General features: G+C 42.4%; 1 protein-coding gene across 11 annotated transcripts in view; it reads right to left on the reverse strand.

Annotated features, from left to right (window-relative positions):
* Positions 1 to 5,461: 5,461 nt before the first annotated feature.
* Odf2l (outer dense fiber of sperm tails 2 like) overlaps positions 5,462 to 14,185 on the reverse strand; it is a 35,991-nt gene continuing 27,267 nt past the window's right edge. For 10 of the 11 annotated variants that reach the window (XM_052179023.1, XM_052179027.1, XM_052179025.1 and 7 more), the window contains 5 exons: positions 12,772 to 12,930; positions 11,039 to 11,124; positions 10,657 to 10,819; positions 8,092 to 8,217; positions 5,462 to 5,942 (listed from right to left, as the gene is read on the reverse strand). In XM_052179023.1, the coding sequence (XP_052034983.1) occupies positions 5,814 to 5,942; positions 8,092 to 8,217; positions 10,657 to 10,819; positions 11,039 to 11,124; positions 12,772 to 12,930 (663 nt within the window). In that variant the 3' untranslated portion in view covers positions 5,462 to 5,813. The remainder of the gene's footprint in view (positions 5,943 to 8,091; positions 8,218 to 10,656; positions 10,820 to 11,038; positions 11,125 to 12,771; positions 12,931 to 14,185) is intronic. The other variant, XM_052179031.1, reaches the window with a different exon arrangement.

Genomic DNA, 14,185 nt, shown 5'->3' on the forward strand with positions numbered 1-14,185 from the left:
TTCTATTGAGGCAATGAAACACCATGACCAAAGCAACTCAAAGAAGAAAGGTTTTATTTCAGCATACCCTTAGAGGAAACAGTTCATCACTGAGGGAAGTCAGGATAGGAACTCAAACAGGGTAAGAACAGGGAGGCCAGATCGGATGCAGAGGCCATGGAAGGGTACTGCTGACTGGCTTGCTCACCATGGCTAGCTCAGCCTCAAGTTTCAGTCTGCTTTTGTTTTTGTTTATTTTTGTTGTTTGTTTTAGTTTTGGTTTTTGAGATGGGGGTTTCTCTGTGTAGCCTGGCTGTTCTAGAGCTTTCTTTGTAGACCAAGGTGACCTTGAACTCAGAGATCTGCCTGTCTTTGCCTCCTGAGTGCTGGGATTAAAGGTACATGCCTCTACCACTTGGCCACCAGCCTGCTTTCATATAGAACTCAGGTCTACCAGCCCAGAGATGGCCCTACACACAATAGCCTGGGCCCTCCCCCATCAATCACTGATTAAGAAAATGCCCTGTAGCTGGCTCTTAAGAAGAAAATTTTCTTAATTAAGGTTCCCTCCTCTCAGATTATTTCAGCTTGGGTCAGCCTGACATAAAACTAGGCAAGACATGGTCCAGGATCGCTTTACCACAGATTTGGCTCCTGACTGAAGTGTGACTGTCAGCCTGGCTCTGGGATGCTCCAGAAGGAAGACTGCTCCTGAGAGCAGAGAGGCCCATGATTTGCTGTTTTAACAGCAACGAGAGAGACTCAATCAGTCTTCAAGGTTTGTCAAGAGAACAGCTATTCTCTCTTGCACAGTGCTCTATGGTGACCAGCCCTCTTCAGTTGCTCTTCAAGGGACTGCTCCTGAGGCCCTGTGAGAGCTTACAATGTCTCCCAAGAGCACAAGGCAGTAACTCCTTGCTTCTGTCAGTTGGAACCCTGGTGTACTAGGGGATTGTTGCTACTTTCCCATTCAAACTTCTACTTTCCAATTTGATTTTTTTCTCCCTGTGGCAAATAAAATTCCTGTGTCCACCCTTGACTCTCTGCACTCCATTCTTGGAAGGTGGTCAGAGGAGAAGCCCTGATAGAACTGACTACCTCCAGGGAGTCGGGCAGGGGAATGGATACAGTTAATCATTCTCTCACACTGGAGTTTTCCTACTTTGTTAGGCATCTCCATCCATCCACCAACTGGTCCATCCAGTAGCTCTGTATTTGCTTCATGCTGTAGGCCAGGCTCTGTTAGATACTGCCAGAGCAGTGAGGAGACAAGTGTGGGAACAAAAGGACACACAAATCCACAACTGTCAATCATGAAATAGGAAGGTGCCTGAGGGGAACAGAATTTCAGCAAGGCAAGAGTAGGGGAAGCAGCTTTTGGAGATGAGAGTGGGAAGGATGGAGGAAGCTTGGCTCTCAAGGAAGACTTCTTGCTTCTGCTGTGTGAGGAAGAGGGTGTTGGGCAGCAGCAGACCATGCAGCCCTCAGGGATCATGCCTAGGACAGAAACTCAGAAGAACTTCCACAGCGCCACTCCTTGTCAGTGACCCACTTCTTCTTACAGTCAACACGGGCATTGACCTGCACTCTGCTCCGACCCCTGGCAACCAACCAGCTTTACCATCCCAGGCACCCCAGGCTTCCATCCCAGGTGTCACCATCTCTCTACACCCTCACTCTGGTGGCTGCCATCTTGATCTCAGGAAGCTGACTCTTCCTCTTGTCTAAATTTACTACAGCACTGAAAATCACATCACAGCACTTCCTTCTTAGACCTCTCACTAACACCAACCCCCAACACTCGCTTCCATCTAAGGAGTCTTCAAGATTTTTATTTATCTGAGTAGAAAATTAACATTAAAATTATAAAATTGCTAAATTTAGAATAAGCAAAACAAACAGGAAGTTGAGTAGTTTCCTCAGCCTACCAAGACATGCAGGCTTGTCCACATCCCTGAATATCCAAACATCTGTCAAATTACATATGCAAGCAAAAATATTATGAACACAAATTTTGGGGATATTTAAAACAATTTTTTAAAAGAATAAATCCTAAGTCAGCAGATAGATCAGAGTCTTTAAGTCTTGACTGACCATGCTCACTTCTAAAGAAAAAAGAAGACTTCATTTGTTGTGCGCATTACTAGACCTGTTGATCTGAGAAAAATTTGAAGGGGCCTCTCTAGTGAAGTGTTTCCAATCTTTGTAGTTGAGAAAGAATGGCTGCGTATAACCAAAAAAGTCTGCGGCAGGCAGAAGAGTTTGTCACTGACTTGGCAGATGGCAGCGTGGCTCATAGGCCCAGAGGACTGAGGTCCCCACACCTTTCAGCACTCAGTCTGCCTCTACTCGGCAGATGTGCGCCACAGGCTGCTGGCCGGTGTTGAACACACACAGCCGTAAGCAGGAAACCTGAAACTCACTTGTGAGGCTTGGATGGCAGGAAGGCCAGGGACCAACAGAAGAGAGGCCTACTTAAGTAGAAGCAAGGGAGACAGAGAAGGCCCAGGGAATTGAAAATAGAACAAAATTACATAACTCAAAAGAGCACTTTCAGGGACTTAGAAACACAAGTTTTAGATTAAAAATTCAACATTCCAATCAAAAAGGGGAGTCACTGTCTTCCAAAACTTTATTAGTGGTCAAAAAAATCAGATGGAAGCCCTTACAAGACGCCTGACAAGGTCCTGTGCTGACAAAAAGCCAAGTCCCATAGAGATCAGATCCAGAGAACCAAGCTAGGAAGAGAGGAACACAGGAAGAAGGGATAACAACTCACAGTAGAAGAAAACTTATATAACTTAAGATTTGAGGCCCTGGATATTGATAATGAAAAGAAAGTCCCTCAAATCTGCTATAATAGTGGGGAGACAGTTCCCTGTCACGCAAAGCTGGGAAACTAAAACTGGTCAGGGACACTGGGCGCCAACTCTGGGGGCTCATGAATGCTGGGGCTCAGTGCCTCACAGGGAAACAGGAAGTACAGAGACTGAAACTCCCAGGATCTAGATCGCTGGTGGCAAAGAACCAACTACAGGGAGGCCGTGTCTCTTCCTCCCACACTAGCTCAGACACTGCATGCACAGATACACAAAGGCCATGGACTTCAGTTACTCTGACGAAAATGCAGTTAAGGACATAACCAGAAGCCATTCATAAATAAGTGTACCCTTGCTACAAGAAGTCACTGCTTTCATTTTTTTAAATGTCCGCGAGGCTAGCATAGATGGAGCAGAGGCCACGTGTGGAGTGATGTGTCTCCCAACTGGCAGCTGTGTGAGGAGGCTGAGTGGCTTGACTTCTAAGTCCTCAGTTTCCTCAAGGGTGAGTGATTCATGGATCACATTTGTAACAAGTGCTTAACAGCTGAGAGCCAGCCCAGCTCTGCTGCACCTACAGCAGGAAGGCAGGTCTGCATGCACGACTTGAATTCTGGAGCCACAGACCAAGCTCAGATGCCAGTTTTGAATTTGAGTTTCATGATGCAGTGATGGCGGTCATGTTTCTGTTTTTTCATATCTAAACACAAGCATGGGCAGCCATCTCCTTCCACATCCATCACCTGAGTACTGAGTATGTAGCAAAGCATTGCGTAGGACCTGAGACACCAACAGAACAGCATGCATGTCTGCTTTTGGCCAGCAGAGAGTAGGGAGTGCCAGGAGCTCTCCAGGGCACATCCTAAGGCCTTAGGAGAGCCGAAAAAGGATTCAGATGGGCTAAAGTGAAGGAAAAGAACAACTGTGACTGGGGAAGAAACCAGTTTCTGACAGTCTATATTGTGTTACTTTAGGCAAAACAGAAGCTGGATGTGTTAGAAAATGCCTGACTCTAAGAATTAGGAAGCTGATGCGGACAGCCACAAGCTCAAGACCAGCCTGGGCTATAGAGAGACCTGTGCACCTCTGTGAATGACTCTACTGCTGCTGCTAACATCATTGTCATCATCGTTATTGTTACTACATAAATATTATTATATTTATTATTTGTGGTACTGAGGACTTACATGGTAGGCAAGAGTTCTACTGCTGAGCTGTATGTCCAGCCTGCCTGCCTGCCTTCCTTTCTTTCCTTCTTTCTTTCCTATTCTTTGGATTTTCAATCCTCCTGACTCAGCCTCCAGAGTAGTTAGAATACTAATAAAGCCAGCTTGAATAATTTTTCACAACTGAGTGCTCCTTTGAGCAATACTCTCAAGTCACTGTCCAAGAGGAGGGCCAATCACTTCATCCCTGGAAGCCATATCCTTCCTCTTTCCCATCAGCAGCACATGCTGCTGAGCACATCCTTGGTCTTTCTTTGACTTTGTGCTAACAATAATACATACAGTGCCCCACGGGGACTGGGACCCACAGCTTTCCATCCTTTCTGTTGTGATCTCCGTCTGTTGCAAGGAGAGGTATCCTTTCTGAGAAGTGAAGACTTCTCTGTGGTATAAGAACACATATCTATAGGTGGTTGTCAGGAATCATGCTGGTTTAGTGAACTAGTAGTTGTAGATTCTCCATGACTTCACTAGCACTGAGTACTAGGTACGTTTCTCGATACATTTACAAAACACTCATGTACCTCAGGCTCACAGCCAGGGAGATGGAGAAGTTTGCTATGAGATTATGTCTCCTAGACATATCAGAGGCTATACCCATTAGGTAGGTTCTCCCCAACATGACTACCCAAACATAAACTGAACAAGGATGACACCAACAGTCATGCGAGAGTGTACAGAGGAAAGAAAGTCCATGGGACGTCAACCTACACAAAGGCACCTGAGGAGGGGGGCAGAACATGCTCTTCCCAGGGAACAGCATACCAACTAGTTGTTTGGTGCCCAATGGCAACCCTGAGAACATACATACAAGTACCATTATGCAGACTGCACACACACACACACACACACACACACACACACACAAAACACATCTAGGCACATACACACTTATGCTTATGCATATTCTTACACACATACAGTAATAATTTGTGAAAAAGAGAGGCCACAAATTTGAAGGAGAGCAGGGAGATTTTGGAGGGATGGAAAAAGGAAGAGAAACTGTCATTAAATTCTAATCTCTAAGATAAAGTAGGTGAAGGGCCGTATCCCAAAGCTTCTCCGTGTTGAGAATGCATGCCTACTTTCAATCATCCCATGGGGTGTGGTCATGAGAAGGGCAGAGTAGCCTGCTGTCCTTATGATCCTGCAGCTAACACCAAGGCTCTAGGGCATCTGTAATAATATCAGACAATCCCTAACATGAGATGAAAGCAGCAGCTCTGGCTTCACAGGACTGCCTGGATGCCTACAAATAGAGACAAGGGCTGCCAACATGTGTTCCTCTATTACCATCAGCTGGCCCTGCAGAGCTATGATCTAATAGCTTATATTTAAAATCTCATATAAATGATGCTGGAAACTCAACAAATACTGGAAGCAATATTATATACAGTGAGACATTTGCTATCTTTAAAATTTGTATTGTTATTAAAATTAAATTTCTTAATATTTTATTTATATAGCATTACAATATAAAACAAGTAAATACATTATTTAAAGCCATGTATTTGGCTCATAATTGGCCTAGATTTGTTACAAATTTACTTCACTGGTTCATAAGAATAATTCTGATTTTTTGCATATAAGGGGAAAATACTTTAAAAATTAATATATTTTTAAAAAAGAATGAAACCAGACTTCAATGCAAATTATCTACCACAAAGGAATAGTAAGAGCTATAAAGTTCAATTAAATAATAAATTATGTTTCAAGTATCTTCACATATAAATTCTAATTCTACTAGTTTATAAATTACAAAGTATAACAATCAGAGGAATTCAACAATTTATCTAAACATCGTTACATAGGAAATTTGAAGAAACTGCAAGTAATTCTTCATGCTCTCATTTTGAGTCTCTGACTTTTCGAGACTGTGCTGTATTTCTTTCAAGCATATATCCTGATGCTGGGATCTCTACATGAAGAGAGAGACAGACAATCAATATGACATTCACATGCAAGATGAAGATTTGTAAGTACATATGCAATAACTGAATATATCAGTTTTTCCCAAGGAAATTTTACATATCATCTTCCTTAAAACAGTATCTTTAGTGATTAAAACATGTATGATTAATCATTCTGCTTTGACAGTTTACTGCATGCTGTAACTTTGCACTAAATTATTAGATGTAATGTAATGACTTTATTTAGAGCATTATGATTAGTTCCTATTATGCTACCATGATGTCTTATTCTTTTTTGTCACTTTTCTGCCAAAATATCATGTATTATCCCATAAAACCTTCACTGTCTTAAACTTTATTTTATAAACTTTACTATAAAAAAAAACCTTGCAAATAAAAACAGCAAACACCAAAATTAACTTGACCCAAAGTCTATATAGTTCGATAACCTGCTGTACCATTAGAATACACATTCTGAAAGGAAAGTGTTTTAAAAACTGACAGAATTCCAGCTCTGATAATGTGAACATTTTCTCCTAAACTCTTTTAAAAAGTAAAAGGAACTTAATTCAAGTCCGTTGAGGGAGAAGTTTAATAAACTCATACAAACTTTGAACTTTGGTTGTGTACAGATTTCTAGGTGGGCTGCTTACTGCAAATGCTTTAGACGAGACCCACACACTCCAGGAACAGAGGCCATTTGTGTTTCTCATAGCAGATACTGACACCAGCACCTGAAACTGAGCAGCACCCAGCAGGAGATGCAGGGAACTGTGTGGCAAAGCCGTGGACTGGACTGCACCCCAGTCCAGTCTGGAATGAATGGAGCTGGGCTTTATGGCCCATCAATTTGAGAGAGCAGTAGCTATACAATTACACAATGCATGCAGGGCAGAATATAAATGCAAATGAGCTTTGGGACATTAAGTAAGGTCTGAGAGACATTGTGACGTCAGCAGGGCTGCCACAGTTGTGGAGCCTGAGGTCGCCCTTCCAGGTGTGCATCCATCTCACCTCACGGCCCAAACCATGGAAAAGGCCTGCAGGGTGCACCTTGTACTGTGGAGACAGCCATGCGGCCAGGCTAGGCTCAGGCTGTCTGAGCACTCACAGCTCAGTCTGGCTAATCTATGTGCATGCGCATGCTAACTCCTCGCTGAACTGTCTATGCCCTGGAAGGCACCCAAGACATGCATTTATTTCTAGCTATTTCTAAATTAGGCCCAGAATACTAGATTGTTTACTACCACAACAACAATCAGGTTTAACATCAGATCTTAACCTATTTATTTTAGCAGCTTTAGAAAAGTCCTAAACACAGAACAGAGAAATCCAGCTCAGTTCCCCCCCCCTCTAGGGGCTTCAACTGCACAAAGAACATCACACATATTTTATAATGTCAAGAATCCTGATGTGGGGGAAGTTCATTTGTTTGCTTTAGTTTAGAAACCCAGCAAACTTATTAGACAAAACAGTAAACAGTTTACATCAAAATAATTTAACTTTTGAACCCTTTAGATTTACAACTTTGAAATGAAAAAGGAGTTTTAACAGAGTCTTTTAACTCCTAGAAAAATAAAATACCAGCACTCTCTATGTAATTATCAAGTAGACAGTTATTAAGTAATATAAGCACAACAAGTGGCAGCTTCAAGAGTATCTTAGGCCAACAGACCACTCCATGAATATTCAGGAAACAATATGAGAGACTAATTAAACCTGGTATTCTCATTTCTTGGTTGAGTGGATCAAAGCTCACGCACACTGGATAGTGGTGAATATTAAATTCCTATCTTTCTAAGATATAATATTCATTAATCAAGGCACACAAAAATCTAGCTTATAACTCTTTAACTTGCATGTATCTTTAAAAGATGAAAATTCAAATAAATACAATTTAAGTAAACTTAAGTAGCGTCCATGAGGAGCCTTCCCTGAGCTGCTGCAGACATGCTGTGCAGGGATCGCCTGCTGAAACCTGGAGGCCACGTGACTGAAGCTGCACAGAGCAGGCTGATGGGAACTCTGTTTTGCATTTTGATTATTTGTCATTCCTAATAGTAACAGTAAAATGAAAGCCCGACCCGCCTGCACCCGCGCGTTACGAAGCAAGTGTGTTAAATGCTCACTTTCAGAACAAGCCACTCGAGTACTCACAGTGCTCATTTTGCCAACAAGTTGATTTTGTTCTTCATTTTTCTTTCTAAGCTCAGTTTCCAGATCTAATATTTTAATTTGTAAAGCCCTCTCTCTAGATGACATTTTCTCTACCTCTTCAGAAACCTGTAATTTACATTAAGAGAACAAAATAACTAAATGTGTTTTTCTTTAAATATATTTTGAAGCCCTGATATAGTCATAGTATATTTTTTTCCCAAGTAGATATTAATTGGGTATGACAATCCCATTAGAAACTATTTCAGTGTACTTCATCTTGAGTTAGGGATACAGCTCCACAGGAGATTGATTTCCTAGCATGAGCAAGGCCCTGGTTCAATCCCAGTACTACAAAGGGTAAAAATGAGTTCAATTGTGAAAAGCACTTACACTATTTGTGTATATCTGTATCATATGTATCTGGAACATTAACCTGAGATGGAGAGGTGTGCATGCTTGCACTGTGTGTAGTGTTTATTACATTCACTGTGGTATCCGAGCAGTGGTGGGCCATAGCTCACTGAACATGGACCACAGACAGACAGTGAAGGGCGGTGAACACCCAGCACCTAGACTGACACACAAGACTGGCACTGGCCTCGTCATTCCCTCACAGCGCAGCCTGAATGGGAGTCTTGTACTTCTCTCAGTTGCTAACGTTATGTCGGTTTGAAGCTACAGGTGTGAGAGCAGAGGCAGAGGCTGGTCAGGATCACAGAGCTAAGCAGGAAGGCCTGCTCCAGAACCCCGAGGACAGTTCTAGGTCATCTGAACCGAGGCACAGACTTCACATGAATGCAGCAGGAGAGGACAGCAGTGAGCTCTGAAGCAGGAAGGAAAGGAGGGGCCCCAGAAAACACCCATGCCCTCAGTGTGGACAAGGGTGACATGGCAGTGGTTGGTGGCCCTTGTCAAACTGCTGCAGGACAGAGGAAAGGACAGATACCGTCTGGGGACTCTGACCACTTTGGGATAAAGTCTGAGAGCACCTGGCATTGTCAAGAACTTATCCTAAACTCAAGGAAAAGCCCTCCAGCTCTTTCCAGAGGTTAGTGAGGCTGAGAAATATACAGTTGCTTTACAGCTGACACTACTTCTTATTTAACTTATTCAATGATGTTTCCCTTAAAATCAACTTAAGTGGGTTTCTCAGTGCAAAATTCGGAACACTGGAAGGTATCAGCCTTGACAGAACTGACGCTAAGGACCTTGAGGCATACAATAAATAAAAAATAGTTAAGAGGGAAGGATGAAAATTTGGCTTCAGACATGTCAGGTTTGGCAGGTCAGGGTGAAGTGGAGTGCCAAGTAAAGTGGACTTCGGTGGGCTTCGGTGTAAATAAAAAATATATCAAATAAAAAAAAATTATAATGTACTGACAAACAAAGCAGGGGGAAAAAAAAAAAAAGAAAGAAAGGCAGCCTGCCCTTGGTGAGGGCATCAGAGCCAGTATTCAAATCAGCTGTTGGGACTCACCCTGTAGTCTTTTTTTTTTTTAAGATTTATTTATTCAATTTATATGAGTACACTGTAGCAGTTTTCAGACATACCAGAAGAGGGCATCAAATCTCATTATATATGGTTGTGAGCCACAATATGGTTGTTGGGAATTGAACTCAGGACCTTCAGAAAAGCAGTCAGTGCTCTTACCTGCTGAGCCATCTCTCCAGCCCCTCCATGGTCTTTCTTTCTTTTTTTTTTTCTTTTTTAATATTTTTATTTTCTATATTCTTTGTTTACATTCCAAATGATTTCCCCTTTCCCGGATCCACCCTCCCCTTATGTCCCATAAACCTTCTTTTCTCCATCCCTTCTCCAATCACCTCCCTCCTTTTTCTCTGTCCTTATATTCCCTTTTCAACATGAGATTTCAAATTGTTTGATAAACTCATGTCCTCTTTGAGATCTTCCCATTATTCCCTTTCACCCTGGTTGAAATACCTACCTTTTCTCCATGTCTACTACAAAACCTGCATGTAGGATAACATCCCTACTATACTGAGTGCCCTAGAACTCAGGTCTAGCCTTTTCATCTTTGTCTGTGAAGAACTATGGAAGTGCCCACACACCAAGAGGCTAGGTAAGCTGATGCACACTTAACAGATTTAACTGGAATACAATTCTTTTATGCACTTGTTTGTGCAACAAATATTTATCACAGGGCTGAGATTTAGAGCTCACTGGATCCAAACCAAGACCAAAACCTTTAATTATTTATTCAACTCCACACACACACACACACACACATACACACACACGCACACGCACATGCACACGCACACACACACACGCACGCACGCACGCACGCAGGTGTGTGGAGGGGTCACACTCTCCAGGTCCTTTCCATCTCTGCCCATTCCCCAGCCCCATCATCATGCATCTGGAAAAGCAGTCCTGGCTCAGTAATATCTGTGTTTTGTTCTGAGGGAAAATTAAGTAAAGAACAAAAACGGAGCTGCTCCCGCCACCCTGTCATCAGCATACAAACAATAACAGTAGGCTTGGCAATGGGAAATGACTCTGGCAAACTAATTAAAAAGTTTCTAAATAAAGGCCATCTGTACCTTTTGTCTTCCTTCCTCCAAAGCAGCTTCCAGTTGCCTGGACAGTGCTGTGTATTCTGCAGCCTTCTCCTTCAGTTCCAGGTCACTGTGCTTGAGATGCTCCTCTTGGTCAGCCAGCTTCTTCTCAAGCTCTTTATTCTCTGCGTCTATCTGCTCTAATTTCCTTTATATCACATACACATATACATACACACATACACACATATATAAATCACATATACATACACATATATATATATCACACATACATACACATATATATATCACATATACATACACATATATATCACATATACATACACATATATATATATCACATATACACATAGATTACAGTGCATGAGGAAATGTAACATCAGTTTTAAGTCAACTTGACACTTACTCTTTAAGGTTCTCACACTTTATCTGAATGAGATGATTTTCCTCCTCAAGAGAAAGCTTGGTCAGAAGGCTATGGTTTCCATCAACCTAAGTGGAATTTAAAAGAAAAAGACAGGTTTTTTCAGTTATTTTCTTCATCATCTTCCAAGGAAATTACGTATTTTATTTAGAAGTATAAGAAACAAGGTGATATGAATACACAGAAAGACCCCAAGCCATGTTTACAATGCTAATCCACAAGCTCTCCAGATCCTCAAAGTTTTATAAGCTGATGTTGCTTATGCTAGACAATGAAGTGCATGTTTCCTGGGTGGTGGTAATTAGAATCCCTGAACAATGCTCTAATGACAAGGGACAGGGGACAGTTAGCCTAGGGGACTAGGGATGTGGCTCAGGTGGCAGCAGCTTTCCCAGCACCGACAAACCCAGCACTATAGAGAACTTGTACTGCAATCCTGCCCAGGAAGTAGAGGAAAGAGGGGCAGAAATTCAGGTCCATCCTTACACTGAGGCCAGCGCAGGTCACATGAAACCCTGCCTCCAAAATGAAACCCAACCAAGAACAAATCAAAAGCTTAAAAAATATGTGTGTGAAAAATTTAAACATTGTTTATTAGACAGTTAATTTGTTTTGTTTCTCATGTTAACTAATTTGTTTCTCATATCAATAATGCTCCACTTAAAATACTGAAGATAATTTCCCGGGTCAGTGCTAAGTAAAAGTCAAATAAGTCAAAGACGAAGTTGCTCAGGTCAGAAGACTATTCTTCCCACTGCTTCACAGGCTGGCTTAAAAAGTTTAAGTAGCTTTAGTAGTAATAAGAATATTCCTCTTCATGCCTAGAGAGATAGCTCAGCAGTTAGGAGCACTGGCTTCTCTTCCAGTGGACCCAGGTTATACTCCCCGCACCCACATAGTGGCTCACAACCATCCATAATTCCAGTCCCAGAGACCACGATGTCCTCTTCTAGCCACTTTGGGCACTACATGCATGTGGTGCACAGAAATGCACACAAAACACACATACACACAGAATAAAAAAATAACTTTTCTTATTCTTATTAAAGTAGTAAATTTTTCTTGTAGTAGAATTTCTTCATGGAAATTTGCTTTGTGTTTTTAAAAGCTAAATAAGTTCCTTTTGAAAGCCACAAAGTGAATTCTTCCTGGAAATGTCTTGCAAGTAAAGAAAGAAACTGTCTAGCAGACTCAGACATGCTTAAGAAAACACTAAGTAATCCTAAAGCATGTACAGTGTTCTCTGTGATACGCACTGAGGGAGGAGGAAGACTTAAGGTGACAAGGACACACACAGTCCCAATGCTGATGGATTGATAGGTATTAAGTTAAAGAATAGAATTTCCCCAATATGCATGATGCACAATTCTAATTAAAATGCACTCTAATTTTTGTAAGGTAAACTATTATTTGTCTTATGCTGCTGTCAAGAAACAGACAGGCAAGCCCAGCTTTGTCCCTACTCTCATTACATCACTACACCATGTAGTCCAAGTCCAAATGCAGCCGCATATAAATCACCCATATCAGTTCTCTTTATGACCAGTGTCACCAGGAAATACTAAAGATAAACAGTCAAGTATCTGCATGAAAACACTGCATCAATGACATAGATGGAATAAAATGTTTAACGGACACGCGTGCCCTCAACTGCTGTGATGATGTCGTCAAATGTTTCTTTAACACATCCTCCAAGACTCAGAACGACAGGACACCTGGCCCTGAAGCTCCCTAACGGTGAGCGCCTGCTCTGCACACTTTTCCTTGCAGCGCTGCAGATCCTCCTGACACTCCTGAAGTCTCTGTTCCGCTGACGCGAAGGAGTCGCGGGCTTGCTCTACCTGCTCCAGCTGAGACTCCACCTGGCCTCTCATCTGTGGTATGGCATTAGGGGAAATAAATGCAAGGTCACACATTTGCCAGGAATATTCTTACTATCCTAAAGACTAAACATGCGTGTTATTAATCAGTACCTTAGAAATGTTAACTTATATGAGATGTATAAGTAAAATTAATTTTCCGATAGGTTGTCTGTCAGGCAAACAAGTCTAGCACTTCGAGCCTATATCAGGTGTCCACATAAGCGTGTGTGAGTAAGGAAGTGCTTTGGTCCACTGGTCCATCTTCAGCTCTGTAACTGTCACTTCTCTGCACTATGCCTCACACACGCCTTTTCAGTCAGTGGAGCCCACAGATCACTGCTTCAGGACAGCTACTGCACTGGTTCTCAGATGATTGCATCTGGCCACTGTTGTCATGGTGAGTACCCCCAATCCTCCCTCACCCCCTGCCCTTCTCACTGTGACACTTCTATACATCATGGAGAAGAGAGTGCCGTACTCTACCTAAGGAAAGCCTCATTGCCATGTGTAACTGTTACAGCTAAAAGGTAACACTGAGGGTGTTCCCATGGAGGAACCTGAGAGGGAGAACTCCTCTGAGCTGGGCACTCACAGCAGAGTATAAGATCTGTCCATCTTGAAGACAAAAGACAAGCACAGGTCTGAACCTCTAAATCAGATAAGATCCCAGGAGAAAATAAGGAGACTCCAGCAGCAGAGAAATAAAAAGAAGACTTCCTTTTTAAAAAACAGGCAAACAAACACTTGTAAGGGCATAACTTAACAACTCCTGGCTCCTCCCCTTTCTGGCTCTGGCCTGGGTGTTCACTGCACTCCCTAGACACAGGGCACTGTGCGTGAGACCATCGAGTGAGAAACAAGAGACTTATAATGGCATCTTCGTGGGTCTGCTCAAGCAGGTGAGAACAGCTCTAAGAACAGCCAGCCTTCCTTCGGTGGCCTGAAGGCCTGCTCAGGCTGACCTGTCAACTGTGATGCCTCCTCTTACTCCCCAGTCTAGAAATCGGTCAGCAGTGCAGTAACAGCAGCCATAGACTGCACCTAACCACAAGCGCTCTTGACCTCTTGGCCAGGAATCAGTATCCTATGACTCTCAGTTTTTCCTTACCAAAACAATGTGAAATCCAAAAGAGAATGTGGCTCCATCTAAAAACTTAAAACTATTCACAAAAACATCATCACCTGCCAACGCTGGCTTCCCCTCCTTCTGTCACAATGGGATAAATAAAAGGAGTGGTTTTTTAAGATATTTTTTTCCAAAATGCAT

Source organism: Apodemus sylvaticus, chromosome 4 (genome assembly GCF_947179515.1).
Source record: "Apodemus sylvaticus chromosome 4, mApoSyl1.1, whole genome shotgun sequence".
NCBI lineage: Eukaryota > Metazoa > Chordata > Mammalia > Rodentia > Muridae > Apodemus > Apodemus sylvaticus.